Genomic DNA, 17,188 nt, shown 5'->3' on the forward strand with positions numbered 1-17,188 from the left:
GGGTACTCTGTCCACCATATTCTGCCACAGCAACCTCTGCAAGATGTGCTGGATCACTGACACAGATGCCATCATCTCACGTGAGAACACCATCCACCAGGTACATTGTACACACTCTTGCAACTTGGCCAATGTTGTCTACCTGGTATGCTGCAGGAAAGGATGTCCCAAGGCATGGTACATTGGGGAGACCATGCAGACGCTACGACAACGGATGAATGAACATCGCTCGACAATCACCAGGCAAGACTGTTCCCTTCCTGTTGGTGAACACTTCAGCGGTCACGGGCATTCGGCCTCTTATCTTCAGGTAAGCGTTGTCCTTCATGATAGCGCAGAGTCGCTGAGCAGAGACTGATAGCCAAGTTTCGCACACATGAGGACGGCCTCAACCGGGATCTTGGGTTCATGTCTCACTATCTGTAACCCCCATGACTTACCTGGACTTGCAAAATCTCACTTACTGTCCTGTCTGGTGACATACACATCTCTTTAATCTGTGCTTAATGCTATCTCCACTCACATTGTCTCCATCTTTAAGACTTGATTAGCTGTAAACATTCACATTCTAATCAGTATTCTGTAAACTGAGTGTGTCTCTTTATGTGCTCTGTTTGTGAATAGAACCCACACTCAACCTGATGAAGGAGCAGCGCTCCGAAAGCTAATGGCTTTTGCTACCAAATAAACCTGTGGGACTTTAACCTGGTGTTGTGAGACCTCTGATTTTGAGCAGGGGATGCAGATGACATTGTACAGTGACACTGGGACAGGCTGGGAGGGGTGCATGGTTGCTGCTGGTGGCTCTCCTCACTGTGTCACCACGTATTTAAGATGGGCAGAGGGAGTGGGGGGGATGGGGGGTGGGGGGTGGGTGGTGAGAGAAGAGAAACTGGGAGGATGATCATCACAAAAACCCCTGCTTGTTCCTTGCTGGGGAGCAACGTTTGCAGAGGTCCAAGGAACCTTTGGAGATGCATCATTCCCAAGTGGAGTTGTGTTTGAGACAGAAAATCGGTGGATTCTAGGAGTTCTGAATGGGTGCTTGAAGGAGGTTGGGTGTGAGTGGTGGAATGTTTATGTATTTTTATATGTAAAACAAAATGTAGGGACCATCTTCCGCATCCTCTGTTCAGGCACGTGAAGAGGAGGCTGGAGCAGGGGAGTCTGTTTGCTTGGCAGAATGCTGCTGAGATGGTTTGTAACACATCCAGTGTGAAAAAGATGAATGATTAGCTTCTTCTGAAACCAGTGATTTTTCACGGCTGTATTTGCGTGCGTGTTGTGGAGTTGTGCAAGTAATTTTTTTCCGCCCTCTCGCTTTGTCTGCCTGTTCCTCTTTAGTTGCCGTGCACTTACCCTAAAAGCCTGCTCTCGTGCCCTCGCTGATAGCCTGAAACTGGCTGCTTGGAGGTTGTTCATCCCAGTTTTACCACCACCCACCCATCCCTGCCCCCATCTGTTTGCTCTTCCCACCCCCCACCCACCACCTTTCTGCTCCCCATGTTCCTTGCCCCACACAGAGAGAGAGAGTGAGAGGCGTGGCACAGGTTCCACTTTGAGATTCGGAAGATGAGCAGCTCTTTGTTACTCGTTGTGCTGTAGCAGAGCGGTGTCTTCCTATCATTGCAGGTCATTTGCAACTGACCTCTTCCAGTATTGTACTCATTGGTCATTGTCAAAAAAAGAATAATTAAAAGCCATTTGTTCCTTTTCTGCCCCTACTTGGTACCATCTGATGGAGTTGAGAGATGAGAAAACCGGCGTGTGTTGGAATTTAAATTGATGGGCACTGGCTAACAAAATCGGTAAGGGAGTTCTTGTCATCTTAAAAATACTTAACGGCCATTTCCCAAGACGGCACAATGAAACTCAAAGTTTACACACTCGTGAGTAAAAGTGCCCTACCTAACATAGTCCCACTCAACACTAAAGAGAGGGGGAGAAAACAAGGATCAGAGCTAATAAATGCAAGTAATGTGGGGGGGGAAATTCCAAATATCGAGTACCAAAGACAATGGTATGTTGCGGAAAATGTAGAATGCACTGTCGTGGGCTTGCATTCACTTTTTCTTTGTATTTTATTTCCTTCCTCTGGCGCTACAGCTTGCAGAAGTACTGAGGATGAGTCCCAGGAGGATGTGTTGATGGATGAGGCTCCCTCAAATCTCAGTCAGGCACCCACCCTGCAGGCTAACCGAGAAGGTACAACAAAAAAGAAAACTGTCTTTACTGCTGTGCAGAAGGAGAGCCCTTAACTACCAATTCTGCATCATCATCATCAGCCTTAAACACAAAGAGAGAAAAAAGATTAAAGTAGTTCTGCGTGTGCAGCATAGTAGTAATCGGCACTGCACAAAACCTTGGGATGGTAAAGGACTTGTATCTGATCATTCCCCTCCCATCCACCTCTCCACTCTCATTTAATCCCTTCCTTTCTTCCCCATTCCAACCGATCTGACCTCTTCCTTTCCCCTCCTTTCCTTCCATGTACCTGTCCACTTGTTGAATAATTGCTTCTTCCAAATCCCCGATTCCCCTCACTTCCATCTCTTCACTCCCCCTTCACCCACCAGTTTGCAGATGGGCGCGCAACAGGAAATTGGATCACTAGACACCTAGGCACCACTCTGGGCACCTTGACTTTTTTTTAAATGGGGGAGGTGTTGAGGTGGGGAAGGGTGAAGTGGGAGGGAAGAAGACTTGGGATGATTGCCCCAATCCTGTATGCTGATTAGGGTTAGGGTAAAAGAGTCCCTTAAATTGAAAGATTTCAGTTTGCCTCCTTCCAAGGGTGAAGGTTTCAATGTCCAAGCTCCTTCCTCCTTGACGGGGGTGCAAGGGGCTGGATGTGTGTGTGTGTGCTGGTTTGACTTTGACAGATCCGGGTCGGATCACTTCCTTTGGTGTTGAACCAGAAACAAAACTACCAATGTAAGTAAAAGCAAAATACTGCAGATGCTCAAAATCTGACATAAAACAGCAAATGCTGGGAAAACGCAGCAGGTCTTGGCAGCATCCGTGGAGAAAGAAAAACAGAATTAATGTTTGGAGTTAGAGAAGTGGTGGATTTTATACTGTTTAAGCTGGAATAAAGTAAAAGATCAGGGATAGGTTGGAACTAGGAGAGATTGGACAAAAAGATATCATGGGCATAAGACAAAGACAGTGTTAATGGTCATGTTAAAGACTAAAGAAGTTGCTGATAGCGACAATAAAGGTCCGATAGCAAAATGTGTTAATAGCAGAACCAGTTTTCTCCATGATTTGCTTTCAGGGAGTCTGTATGGTGGGAATATAGGGTCAGCTGAGAGCTCCACCCCCAAGTCAAACAGGACAGCCATTGTGCAAACAGTTTTGAGATAGGAGGGGGGGGTCACGTGGAGTAAGCTTTTGATTTTGTGCATAGTCTGTTGCTGTCAGGTCACTATTGGTTTGCAGTTTGGTGTAACCAGCTCCTGCGATGGGATTCCTTTGCCCCAGTTGTTCACAGTGAACTGTTGTAAGCTTTACGCTAGCCATCCTGTTACGTGCGTCACTGTGGCATGTTTTAAGGGGATAATGTGGGAACTTTGCTGACTTGTTCCTAATGTCAAATGTCAGTGCCCCCCAAACCTCGGTGAATAAGAGGGACAAGAGCAGCAGGCACATGGGAACACCAGCACCTCCACATCCCTGTATTCAGTAGTACAGCCCCCTTATCCGTCAGGACTGCCATATCAAAACAGCACAGGACAATTAACATGCCATTAGTATTGTCATTACCCATTCACAGGCAGCTTACTGTCGCTACAATGGGAAACAAGCTATGTATTCATTCTGCGGACATGGCTGTCTCTGGCAAGGCCAGTATTTATTGCCCAAGTGAACCATTGTGGTGAAGGCATTCCAGGTCTCCCATTCAGCTATCACGCAGTACACCCTGACTCGTCATTGGCTCATCATGACTGGGTCAAAATCTTCCGATCCCGACCTTAGTTCTCTGGGAATGCCTTCACCACAATGGCTCACTTCCGAAGGGATGAGGAGGAAAATGGGCATTAAATACTGGCCTTGCCAGAGACAGCCATGTCCGCAGAATGAATACATAGCTTGTTTCCCATTGCAGCAACAGTAAGCTGCCTGTGAAGGGGTAATGACAATACTAATGGCATGTTAATTGTCCTTTGCTGTTTTAATATGGCAGTCCTGATGGATATGGGGGCTGTACTGCTGAGTGCTTGGGAAGGGGTGCTGGAATGCAGAGGGGCACATGTGAAACAAAATAAGGCCCCATTTTCTTATATGCAACAACTACGCATAGTGGAGAGATTGCTAAGCTTCTGTAAAATCAAATTGTAGGCATCATGCCAGTGACAGCCAATATTGAACAGTGTAATCCATGTTATGAAACCAGGGGTCAGCTGTGCAACTCCTGGCCCTCAATTTTCGGAGCTTCCCCATCCCCCTGTACTGGGAAGCCCCGAATCTGTTGCACTTTAGACATTGGACCTTGCTTCAAACGTTCCATGTGTCAGGTTGACATGCCCAAATTAATTGGGTGGGGTTGCGGAGGGTGGGAGTCAGGAGGACATTTATCGAGAGTGTTCCAGAGCAGAACCGCTGCTGTAACGTCTGCGGGCGCTGCCTTTCAAATGAGGCATTAGTCCAAGGCTTCATTTGACTGCTGGGTTGAATGTTCATGGCGAGATTGGAAGTTCTCCCCTGTGTCCTGGGCCAACACCTTTCCCTTAATCACCATCAGAAAATCAGATTAACTGATGATTCCACCTCATTGCTGTTTGAGATCTGCCTATGTGCAAAATTGCTGCCGCATGTACCCACATGATTGTAAGCAAAATGCTTTGAGCTTTTTGAGTGAATGATTAGGCACTGCAGGATTTGACTTCAGTTAAGGTGGTAAATTGTGGTTCAGTGAAGTTAACTTGCAGCTAAAGCTGACACCGTGTCCAGTTACTAAAAGCCCCGTTGCTCCCTTTACTATTTCTCTCCTTTCCACAGATTCCATGAACATCTTGGACCCTGACGATGAGGAGCACACACAAGAGGAAGATAGCAGTGGAAGTAACGAGGATGATGAAGACAGCCAGGATGAGGATGAGGAAGAGGAGGAAGATGAAGATGACCAGGTGAGGAAACGCCTCAAGCCCAATACTCCCCATCCCACTGTCCAAATTACCACGAGCTGCAGCAGTCATCCAACACCAAGCTGCTGGCCTGGACAAAGCAGGATGGGCTCTTGCCGACCTTAGAAGTCCAAGTTTACACGTTTCTCTCGGGCTTGAGGTGCCCAGTTCTTCAGACCTCCGTCAGGTCAAACTGTGATGCAGGCAGCACCACTTCTTCATCAAGTGATGCTTCCACCACCAGAGCCCTTAACCCCTCCACTCCAAGGGAAAAGTGAATACATAGATGAGATCTTTTTAACGGGAAGGCTAGATGAATACATAAGGAAGAAAATGAAGGAGGGATATGTTGATGGGGCTGAAATGGAGGAGACTTTTATAATGCATCAAGCCCCACTTACACCATTTGAGTTGAAGGACATGCTTCTGTCCTGTAAACAAATTCCGTTCACATCCCTTTGGGAAGTTGTTATTAAATCTACTTCCACTTGTTCACTGCTGCACACTCTGTGTAATCTGACCTGTTTATGTAGATTTCCAATTTATGTTGCATTCATCCCTCTACCTGGCTCAGTTTGCCCTGGAATGGAGGCCAGTGGGATTGCAGTGAGTGCCCATCTGACTTGAGCTACCAGTGTGCATTTCTGCTGCACCCCTGCAGAGGGCAGTGATTCCGGGGTGTAAAAGAAATCTATTCACTGGGCTGTATGTGTGTGCGTGTGTGTGTCTGTCACTGCGTGCATAGGATGATGAGGAGGGCGAGGAAGAGGAAGGGGATGAGGACGACGAAGATGAGGAGGGATCAGAGATGGAGCTAGATGAAGACTACCCAGACATTGACGAGTCACTCGTCCGCTTCGACAGAGAGGATGACCTGATTATCGAATTTGACAACATGTTCTCCACTGCAGGTAAGAGGCTGACCTCCATCGGCTGCAAACGCTGGTTGGGGATTCATTTAAGGTCTGTAGTTACTCCAGTTGCAATTAATGTGATGTTGAACACACAAAGCGTGTGTCTAAAGGCGAGCGAAATCTGCAACAAAAACCAATTGTGGGCAAAGCAACACCTAAGTAGGGGTTCAACTCTTTGCCTGGTTTGGATGAAGGGTCTCACTCAATGTTAATGATGAACTGTTTCCTTCCTCCTTCCCCCTTTCCCCTTTTTAGCTGCGCAATTCACGTTCTAACAAATCCCCTCTCTTCCTTTTGATTCTACAAAACGTGCCAATTTGTTTATTTTGTTTTGAAGGGTGAAATGTACGGGCTATCTCGTCAGTAGATTTTAATTCGGTCAGAGGGCAGCCGTAAGTCTGACCCAGAGTTGCAGTTGACGAAATCCTGGGCACCAATATTGAGGGCTGATTTTCGGGAGGGGGGTGTGGGGGTGGAGCCATTTTGCGATTGTGGCAAAGGCTATTTTGCAGAAGATCGTATGCTTCGAGAGAAAAAATCATGGTTTGTTTTTTTAAAAATAATTAAATAAGTTCTTGCTCCCTTTTCCCTTTTCTGTGTCCCCCTCGTGTGAACCCAAGGTACAGAAATTGATTTGTCGTGGCTGCTGGTGTGTTACGAGGCTCTGGATTGACATTACTGAGATTTTAAAATCAGGAGCCAGTTCCAGCGCGGATCTACCTTTTTGTTAAAAGCTATTCAAGTGGAAAAATACTGAAACCCAGGAAGTTTTCCAAATCGGAGAATGTGCCAGACTTAGAGTTAGATGTGGGGGTGGATGGTGCTGGCAGAGAAGGATGAGGAGATGTAACAATGAGCTGTGCAGAAATTGTGCCATGGTCTTATAAGCAATTTGAAACTGCTTGGGCTAATGGTGGTGTTCGGGTAAGGTCACTGTGTGCCCAGTAGGTTGGGAATTGGATAGCAGTGCGACCCATTGGGTGGCTGAAACACCCCACGTGAATTCCTGATCCTCAAGGTGCCCAGGGAAAATCTCAGTCCCAGGTGGGTTGAACTCCAGTTTCTTCCCTTGGGAATCCTGCCAGAGCCTATTTTATCAGAGGCTCAATCAGCCAGCCCGCATGGGGCTGGCCTTGAGGGCGAGGGGCCAGCATATTGCCCGTCTCAGCTCTGAGCATGGGTGGATAACCAGTCAGAGTTGTCAAGCCCCCTCTGTGTCCTTCTGACCCTCGTCCTGAACAATTTCACAGGGATTGCGGGCGGGTTTTCTCACTGAATATCACGTTACTGTACTTGATATTTTAAAGGCCTGAATGAGTGGTTCAGAAAATCTGATTTTAAACCATTAGGCAGGATGCGTCACTGGTATGTGACAGCACTATACTCTGACATCAGAGGGTAGGAGGCAAGGATGGGCTTTCGTGACCACAAAATGAGTGGGGAAGGAAATGGGGCAAGTTGAGAATGAGAGCTTGTCCCAGCTCCCCTCATAGTCGAGGGAGGTGAGCTGTTGACTGGAGATGAAGCTTTGATCGACTGTCGGTTTCTACTGCAGGAAAGGACAGGACATCTGGGAAAAGTGAAGGTGACTTGTGATGGAGGTTTTTGAAATGGAGGAGAGGGGGTGTTTTCACTTGTCGGAGGCTGGGCTGTGTGTTTTGGGTGGGGTGGAGGGGGCTGGGGAAAGAGATAAAAGATCCCAAAACTAGGAGCTGTCTGTCCAAGATAACCAATCAGATCAGGAATTAAAGAGAAATTTCTTTACCCAGAGAGTGGTGAGGTGGTGGAACTCGCTCCCATAGGGAATCGGTGGCATGAATTGTGTTGATGTGTTTGGGGCGAGCTGAGGTGCTGGATACACAATTGAGGGATGTGGGGATAGAGGGGTGACTGGGTATTTGATGTCGTGCAGCATGTCATTGATGCAGGGGTAAATGATCGGTTACAATGCTGTTAATAAAAGGTCATTCCACTGACATTCGAAATGGGGAGGTGGCTGGTTTGGGGGAGGGAGGGGTGGAGGTTGTGTCGAGGCTACAAGAGAGGGGGAGGGACTGGTGGTGGTGGGTGCTGGGAGTTTTAGTAGCCCACCGCAGTGGACATCAATGTGTAGGCACTAGTTACTGATAAGCCTCTAACCGAACCAAACAACCAAAAGCATGCGTTTGTTTTTTTCACTGTCAGCCGATCCCTTCCGTGGAGACAGTCTGTTTGGGAGCTTTGGTGCAGCTGCCAGCCGTACATTTCACCTCCCTGTATCAGTGCACGATGAAAATAATGGCAATGACATGAATGGTAGGAAACTGATTGCAGCTTCTATTCTGCTCACACCAGCTCTAGAAGTGAACTCTCAGTGGTGACGTGGCTTTTAGGTTGGCAGAACGTCTGGGTTCTGTGCAGTGTTTCTAAATGGTGGGTGGTACCTGGAGCAGTTGGGAGGGGTGGTGGGCTGTCAAATCCTCAGCACTCTTTTGTCAACACTGAAGCCTCTTCCCCAGCTTTACTCTGGGTCACTCTTGGTTAATCGTCAGTTCATCCCACTGTATTTTTTTGTTTAGGAGTTTTATCTCTTGCTAACACTTTTGATTTGTCGTAGATGAGTGTGGCTCAGGAGGAGGCTGTTCAGACCCTCAAATCTATACTGGCTTTTTTAAAAAGTAATCCAATTTGATCTGCTCCCACACTCTCTCCATATCCCTGCCGTTCCCTGTTCCATTTCCTGTTTGAAAGTTACCACTGAAGCTGTATCCGCTGTCATTGCAGTGGCACGTTTCAAGCTTGAACCACTCTATACCCTGCCCCCTGCAACAACATTACCTCCAGTTCTTTTTCCAATCATTTGAAACCTGTGCCCTCTGCTTACCGACCCTTCAGCTAGCGGCAGTTCCTCTTCACCAACTCGATCTGATTTTTAATAGTTGTGGAGAAAGTTTAAACCTGTGGATTGTGAGGCCAGCAATCATTTCACCTGCTGCACCTTACAACATATTGGCGGTGTAAAGATAATTGCTTTGTTATGATTTGAAACTAAAACTAATTGTAATCTGCAAATGCACCCACCATTCGTTCAGGATTCAGTCCTCTAACCTGAGGAAGAAGCAGCGTTCCGAAAGCTTGTGATTCCAGATAAACCTGTTGGACTTTAACCTGGTGTTGTGAGACTTCTTACGGTGCTTATCCCAGTCTAACGCTGGTATCTCCACATCAACATTCTGGGTGATACCTGATTCAAACCCCACCGAGCCAGCTGGTGGAATTTAAATTCAACTAATAAAAATCTGGATGTTTCAGTAATGGTGACCATGAAAGCTTTGTCGACGGTCACAAAAACCCGTCTGGTTCACTCATGCCCTTCAGGAAAGAAAATCTGCCGTTCTTACCCGGTCAGAACTACGTGCGAGTCCAGAGCCACAGCAATGTGGTTACTCTGAACTGCTCTTTGAAATGACCCTTTTGAGATACTAAATCAATTGTATCAAATGAACTGAAGTCACTTCCTAACAGCACTGTTGGTGTAACTTCACGATGTGGAGATGTCGGCGTTGGACTGGAGTAAACACAGTAAGAAGTCTCACAACTCTTCACTCACCTGACGAAGGGGCAGTGCTACGAAAGCTAGTGGCTTTTGCTACCAAATAAACTTGTTGGACTTTAACCTGGTGTTGTGAGACTTCTTACTGTGTAACTTCACCATATGGGCTGTAACCGCTTAAAAAGGGGGTTCAGCACCACCGTGGAGGGCAATTTGGGACGTGCAACAAATGCTGGTCTGTCCAGAGACACCTGCATCCAAAGCTCTGCCTCTTTACACTCAGGAAACCATATACCTGCCAATGTAATCATTTACGAATGTCACTCACTAGTTGGCACAGAGTTGCCATATTCAGGTTCTGCAGGGTTTTAGATGGGGTGCCTTGACTGGCATCCCACTCTGTCAGCAGCAGGCCACATCTCTCCATAGTATCCACACTTAAGAGTTGAGGTTTTGAAGGAATCCGCAGCCTGTCGGGCACCTGGACACTGTGAGACAACTGTGTTGGATTTGGTATGGTGTTGGAGGCTAGGTGAGTGCTGTTCGGTAACCAAGTTAGAATGGTGTGGGGCTTGGAGACGGTGAGGTGGTGGTTCCCATGCGTCTGCTACCCTTGTACTTCTAGTGGTGGTGGTTTAGAAGCTGCTGTTGAAGGAATTGGCGCAACAGTGCATCTTGTTGATGCTGCCAATGTGTGCTGGCAGTGGAGGGAGTGAATGGCACGCTAATCACAAACAATCAAGCAGGGCTGCTTTATCCTGGATGGTGTCAAGCTTTTTGAGTGTTACTTGAGCTGTATCCATCCAGGCAAATGGGGAGAATTCCGCCTCACTCCTGATTTGTGCCTTGTAGATGGTGGATAGGGTTTGAGGAGTCAGGAGGTGAGTTACTCTCCAGGATTCCCAGCAGAATTCCCAGCCTCCGGGTCGCAGTGGATTGGGTGGGAGGGCGCTAATTCCATTTGTGATGAGGAGGTAGGCTTTTCTGCCAGCAATGATGTCTGAGGGGCTGTCTGGGGAAACCCGTCATTGGTGGCCTGTTACGTAGCAGAATGTGACAGAGGTTATAAAATCCTGAGGATAGGGCAGTGGGGAGTTGAGAGTTAAACTTTTACAATTACGTTGACTCCCTGTCACTTATTGTTGCAGAAGACTGGGCAGCAAAGTCACCTGCTTGGTTATTGGGGTGTTGTGAGGGGCAAGGGGGAGGGTAGGCAGTGGTAATGTGTAACTTTTGGCTAGAATTTAAAATATTATCGTTCTCTTGTCACGGATCAGGATGATTCAGGAGAACATCAGAAAAATGTGCATCAGGTTGGGAGGGTTTATTAATGAGTGGATTGGCCATGCTAAGTTGCCCATTAGTGACCCAACGTGTGTAGGTTAGGGGGATTAATAGGGTAAATGGGTGGTTACGGGGTTAGGGCCTGGGTAAGATGCTCTGTCAGAAAGTCAGTGTAGACACAATGAGAAAATGGCCTCCTCCTGCACTGTAGGGATTCTATGATTCTACCATTTCCCTGCCAGGGATATGATTGTAAGCCTTAAGGTTTCCACATTTAATGTCCATTTCAATTCTGTATTATCTGGTCAGCCTGCAGCTGTTTGAACGTCACACCATTTCAGTTTTGACGTAGAGTATGGTTTAACGTCTCATGGTGGGAATTTCAAAGTTCCCATCCCACTGTTGTGGCTGAAGCTACCAGTCGACCCTTGTGAAGTCAGTCATAGAGTCAGAGTTAAACTGCATGGAAACGGGCTTTTCAGTTCAACTTGGCCATGCCGACTTATTTTTCACTTCTAAGATAGTTGCAGTTGCCACCATTGGGCCCATACCATCTCTATACCCATCTTACCCATGTAACCGTCAAAAAGCTTTTTAAAAGACAGAATTGTACCTGCCCCTACTACCTCTGGCAGCTTATTTCAGACACTCGCCACCCTCTGTGTGAAAAAGTTGCCCCTCTGGCCATTGTTGTATCACTCCCCCCTCACCTTGCATCTCTGCCCTCTTGTTTTAGACTCCCCTACCTTTGGGAAGAGATATTGACTATCAGCTGATCTGTGCCTCTCATTATTTTACAGACCTCTATAAGATCACCCCTCAGCCTCCTACGCTCCAGAGGAAAAAGTCCCAATCCATCCAGCCTTTCCTCCTAACTCAAAACATCAACTCCCGATAGCATCCTAGTAAATCTTTTCTGTACTCTTTCTAGTTTAATAATAACCTTTGCATAATAGGGTGACCAGAATTGCACACAGTATTCCAAGTGTGGCCTTACCAATGTCTTGTACAACTTCAACAAGACGTCCCAACTCCTGTATTCAATGTTCTGACTGATGAAACCAAGCATGCCGAATGCCTTCTTCACCACTCTGTCCACCTGTGACTCCGCTTTCAAGGAGCTATGAACCTGTACCCCTAGATCTCTCTGCTCTGTAACTAGATCTCTTTAGGCTATAACTCTCCCCAGTGCCCTACCATTAACTGAGTAAGTCCTGACCTAATTTGATCTACCAAATGCATTATCTCATTTATCTAAATTAAACTCCATCTGCCATTCGGCAGCCCACTGGCCTAATTGATCAACTTCAACAAGATGTCCAAGCTCCTATATTCAATGCTCAAGCCGTGAGAATAATGAACCTGTTAATGACTGGAATCCAAAAGAGGCGTATGGCATGAGAACTGCAGGACTTTGTCTGAAGTCTGTGCCCAGTTATTCCCCAATCCCTCTACTTTTGTGTGATCCATTTTTTTATGAATAACCCCAAAGCAAACTTGAGATAGGATGAACTCAAGAAGGTTGGCTTCTTAGGCACCAACTCTGACAGAATATCTTATCCCGACTTCTTCCCCATCTAATCCCCGTAACCCCACACGCTTACCTTGGCTAATCTAACTTTAAGTTTGAAAGTTATTAAAATTTATTAATGTCACAAGTATGCTTACATTAACACTGCAGTGAAGTTACTGTGAAAATTCCCTAGTCGCCACATTCAGTGCCTGTTCAGGTTCACGGAGGGAGAATTTAGCATGGCTGATGCACCTAACTAGCACATCTTACGGATTGTGGGAGGAAACCAGAGCACCCAGAGGAAACTCTCAGACACGGGGAGAACGTGTAGACTCCACACAGACAGTGACCCAAGCCAGGAATCGAACCTGGGTCCCTGGCGCTGTGAGGCAGCAGTGCTAACCACTGTACCATCATGCTGCCCTACTGTCCTACACATCTTTGGACACAAAGGGGCAATTTAGCATGGCCAGTCCACTTAACCTGCACATCTTTGGACTGTAGAAGGAAACCTGTGCAGACCTAGGGAATGTGCAAATTCCACCAGGAGTGAGTTACGGTTCCTGGTAGTATGAGGCAACAGTGCTAACCACTCTGCTGCCCGTACTCTGCCAACACACAGGCAATAAAGATTGTTTCACTTGGGTTCCAGAGTCCAGAATCAAAAGTTTGATCAGGTATTCCTTCATTGAAGTTGGCAGGCTGAAAACCAATGCTGGAGAATTCCCTTTTCCTGCAGCGTTGGTTTTGTACAGTAAGATAGGCACAAAGAGATGGATCAGCCTTGTAGACAGTGGTTAACAGAACTTCCAGCGGAAACAGTAAAATGGGGGTCAGATATTCCATGTAACTCCTTGTCTGTGTGGCTTTCAGTTAGATTGTAAGTAGCAGACTGAGCTGTATACAGTTCAGCAAGACAAATTATTTGTCCCACGAGCCAGAGGCCGATGTCACATGGCATCCACCTCTCCACCATCTTTGACAAAAGTGTGTATCCATCATCTGGACTCAAGACTGTTAAATGTCGACCCTTAGGAGGTGAAAGGAGATGGTTTGGGGTGTTCTTGGCCAATGGAGGTTACTAAATGCAGATTACCTTTGCCCAGCTCTCTCTGAATTTGATCATTAATCAATAAAGAGATGCAGCTTTTCCTGAAACTGTCAAGTAGCTTCTTTTGTTTGGGGGTCATGGATAGCATAGATTCAGCCATTCTAAAGGTCTCTGTTCACTTTGAAACTTTTGGAAGTAGCGATGAGTATATCAGGTAAACAGTGTGAGGTCTTAGTCTTTCACATTATCAACACAGAGATTGGGAAATCAGCATCACAAATTAGTGCTGGTTTGATAACCTCAGCCACTCCCCGCTGGCCTTTCCCAGTTTGGCTTGGGGTGTGAGTGTGTTTGAACACGTCTGGATTATCAATTCAGATTGAACTGAACAGTAATTTGTTTGCTGTCACCTCCTTTGGGCTGTTGTCTCCCACCAACCCCCATCTATTGTAATCTTGCTCTGATAGTTTGCCTTCACTTTCCTTTCTATTTTCCCTTCGTACATTTTTCCCTCCTTTGTTTCCCTTCACCACCACCACCCCCCCACCCCCAATCATCCTCCCGTTTGCCCTGGTTGAGGGGATCTCTCCTCTTCTGCTGTAGGGGAGCTCAGATGGCCATGAGAAAGCTGTTTGTATTTAGCTGCTGTATTTGAGCACAATCCCTTGGCATATTGGCCCACTGCACGTGTTTCCGCTTCAGATATTTAAAGTTTATTTATTAATGTCACAACACTGCAATGAAGTTACTGTGAAAATCCCTTAGTAACCACACTCCGGCACCAGTTTGGTTGCAGTGAGGGAGAATGTAGCATGGCCAATGCACCCTTACTGACACATCTTTCAGACTATGGGAGAAAACCCATTCAGACACAAGGAAAATCTGCAGACTGTGCTTATACAGTCACCCAAGCCAAGAATTAAACCCGGGTCCATGGCACCGTGAGGCAGCAGTGTTAACCACTGTGCCACCATGTTACCCCTTCTCCCAAATGCCAACAACAAATTGAAATGAGACCCTTGTGTTTGACGATATTCATGAACGTAAAATCTTATTTTTTAAAAAAAGCCTTGAATATCCTGGGCAGTCACAGGAAAGGAAGGGGAATGAGAAGTGTTAAACGTGGCCACTTGGTGCGTTGGAGTGTTTAATTCCTGCCACCCACCCCAACGTGGTAGTTCTATTTTAGTAACACTGCGTATTAGAGTTGTGAGTGACAGAACTCTAATGATTAAATAAGTTTCTAGGTGAAGGGGGCTGCTTTGGAAAGTCGGCTTTGCAAAAGGGGTCTTGTCCAAAATGAAACTGAAGATGTCCCAAAATGAAATGATTGCGAGGTGCGTGTGTGGAAGTGTTGGAAGCAGCAGCGCCGCGATCAAGCAGAAACTTCTGACTGGCGGTTTTGGCTGTCAGAGCCTTGTGTATGCGTTACCTCCTGCCCCTTAATAACTATTCCAGCTGTAAGCTCTTCTGAGCTCTGCTCCTCACGTGATGGAGAGATCTTTGAGCTCTTTTCAATGAGGCAAAGTGCCCAACAAAGCACACACCTCCGTTTATCTCGGCAGTTGGACAAGACCCCTTGGATTTGAGAAAATACACTCTTGTTGAAAGCGTCAGTGTGTGTTATGAACCTTGTCTGGTCTTTTAATTCGGGGTTGGTCAGTTTTCTCTTGGAAATGGTGCATAGTGAGCAAGGGGGAGGATCTCAAAAGACTTGCATCAACCTCAAAGCACACAGTGTTTTGCACAGCCAGACACCCGCCTCCCCCCACGGCACCCTGTGTGCTTTATTGGTCAATGGGCTACCCCTCCACCCCACTCTCATGGCTTAATGTTTCAGCCTGGGTATTTCATTTGGTTCATCAATCCCTAAACCCCCTTTGGCCGATATTGCTTGTCCTTGGCAGAGCGGGTATCGAGTCTGTCTGGGCCAAAGCCTCAGCTGACATTCTGTTGGAGGCTACGAGATGACCAGCTCTCTCAGAAGCAAGGCCCACCTGGCTGTTTGTCTGAATACTCCATCCCACAAGAGGGAGCTTCTACTCTTTACAAAATGCCTCATTTCCCTGTGATGTGGTGATCTCTTTGAACTGCCAAGGGGGCCAGAGCAGCTCTTGGATGTCTGTAGGAAGAGGAGGAGGCCATTGAGTGTCTGCCACCCCCCAGCCTATTTCAGCCATGGCTATTGGTTGACACTATAGTTAACCTCTGGGCTCCACTAACTCCCTATCCCCACCTCAGTTGAAAATTTCATTTGATTTGCAGTCATCTTGGCTCTAATCGCAGCCTGCTGATCTGCAGAAGGCTTCACTCCTGCCTGTGTCTTCCTCTCTCCCTCCAAAGCTGAGTTGAGTTTTTGGTTTGGGATTTCCTCCTTTATCAAAGGGATGGTGTATGCCTCCCCACGTCGGAGAGCATGGCAGTTCCACAGTGAAAATTGAACTATCCTGAGTTCAGGCATTTCTCCAGTGAGACTCTGGGGCAGCAGTTGCTCTTGGGACTATTTGGTCACCTTGCTGATTGGCATGTTGTCCCAAAGGAAACACTCTGTGCAGGAGGTAGATATGCAGACGTTTTGAGATGCTCCATCAGGCTGTTTATAGATGAGGCTTTGATAGATGATATATAACCCTAGTGTGCCGCACTTCACAGCATCGTGCATGAATCTCAACAGTACAACATAAACCCAGCACCAACCCACCAGCAACACCTGTTCAGCCCGTCACAGCACTGCCTCACAATTGTCTTTTAATTGACAGGCTCTTGAAAAAGAGGCGAGGAGAGACTTAACAGAAGAGTGGTGTCAGTTACAAAACTATCCCTTTTAGATCTTGGGTAGAAATCCTACACAGAGGCGATGCAAAATCGCCCACTAAATTGTGAATCACACTCCTGCAACAGAGATGCAGTCGATGTTAATTTGGCAGAAGCTTTACTCTGTATCTAACCCTGTGCTGTACTTGTCCTGGGAGTGTTTGATGGGGACAGTGTAGAGGGAGCTTTACTCTGTATCTAACCCCGTGCTGTACCTGTCCTGGGAGTGTTTGATGGGGACAGTGTAGAGGGAGCTTTACTCTGTATCTAACCCCGTGCTGTACCTGTCCTGGGAGTGTTTGATGGGGGGACAATGTAGAGGGAGCTTTATTCTGTATCTAACCTCGTGCTGTACCTGTCCTGGGAGTGTTTTGATGGGGAACAGTGTAGAGGGAGCTTTATTCTGTATCTAACCCTGTGCTGTATCTGTCCTGGGAGTGTTTGATGGGGGGACAGTGTAGAGGGAGCTTTATTCTGTATCTAACCCTGTGCTGTACCTGTCCTGGGAGTGTTTGATGGGGGACAGTGTAGAGGGAGCTTTACTCTGTATCTAACCCCGTGCTGTACCTGTCCTGGGAGTGTTTGATGGGGGACAGTGTAGAGGGAGCTTTACTCTGTATCTAACCCCGTGCTGTACCTGTCCTGGGAGTGTTTGATGGGGGGACAGTGTAGAGGGAGCTTTATTCTGTATCTAACCCCGTGCTGTACCTGTCCTGGGAGTGTTTGATGGGGGGGACAGTGTAGAGGGAGCTTTACTCTGTATCTAACCCCGTGCTGTACCTGTCCTGGGAGTGTTTGATGGGGGGACAGTGTAGAGGGAGCTTTATTCTGTATCTTACCTCGTGCTGTACCTGTCCTGGGAGTGTTTGATGGGGGGACAGTGTAGAGGGAGCTTTATTCTGTATCTAACCCCGTGCTGTACCTGTCCTGGGAGTGTTTGATGGGGGTACAGTG

The 17,188-nt window shown here is 47.0% G+C and overlaps 1 protein-coding gene across 8 annotated transcripts in view; it reads left to right on the top strand.

Annotated features, from left to right (window-relative positions):
* huwe1 (HECT, UBA and WWE domain containing E3 ubiquitin protein ligase 1) overlaps nt 1–17,188 on the top strand; it is a 273,934-nt gene that overhangs the window by 202,491 nt on the left and 54,255 nt on the right. For 5 of the 8 annotated variants that reach the window (XM_080182805.1, XM_080182808.1, XM_080182807.1 and 2 more), the window contains 4 exons: nt 2,107–2,205; nt 5,002–5,129; nt 5,872–6,037; nt 8,225–8,335. In XM_080182805.1, coding sequence (XP_080038931.1) covers nt 2,107–2,205; nt 5,002–5,129; nt 5,872–6,037; nt 8,225–8,335 — 504 coding nt within the window. The remainder of the gene's footprint in view (nt 1–2,106; nt 2,206–5,001; nt 5,130–5,871; nt 6,038–8,224; nt 8,336–17,188) is intronic. The other 3 variants (XM_080182812.1, XM_080182813.1, XM_080182810.1) reach the window with 2 other exon arrangements.

Source organism: Carcharhinus amblyrhynchos, unplaced genomic scaffold (genome assembly GCF_965287045.1).
Source record: "Carcharhinus amblyrhynchos unplaced genomic scaffold, sCarAmb.v2.hapA scaffold_90, whole genome shotgun sequence".
NCBI classification, from domain to species: Eukaryota; Metazoa; Chordata; class Chondrichthyes; order Carcharhiniformes; family Carcharhinidae; genus Carcharhinus; species Carcharhinus amblyrhynchos.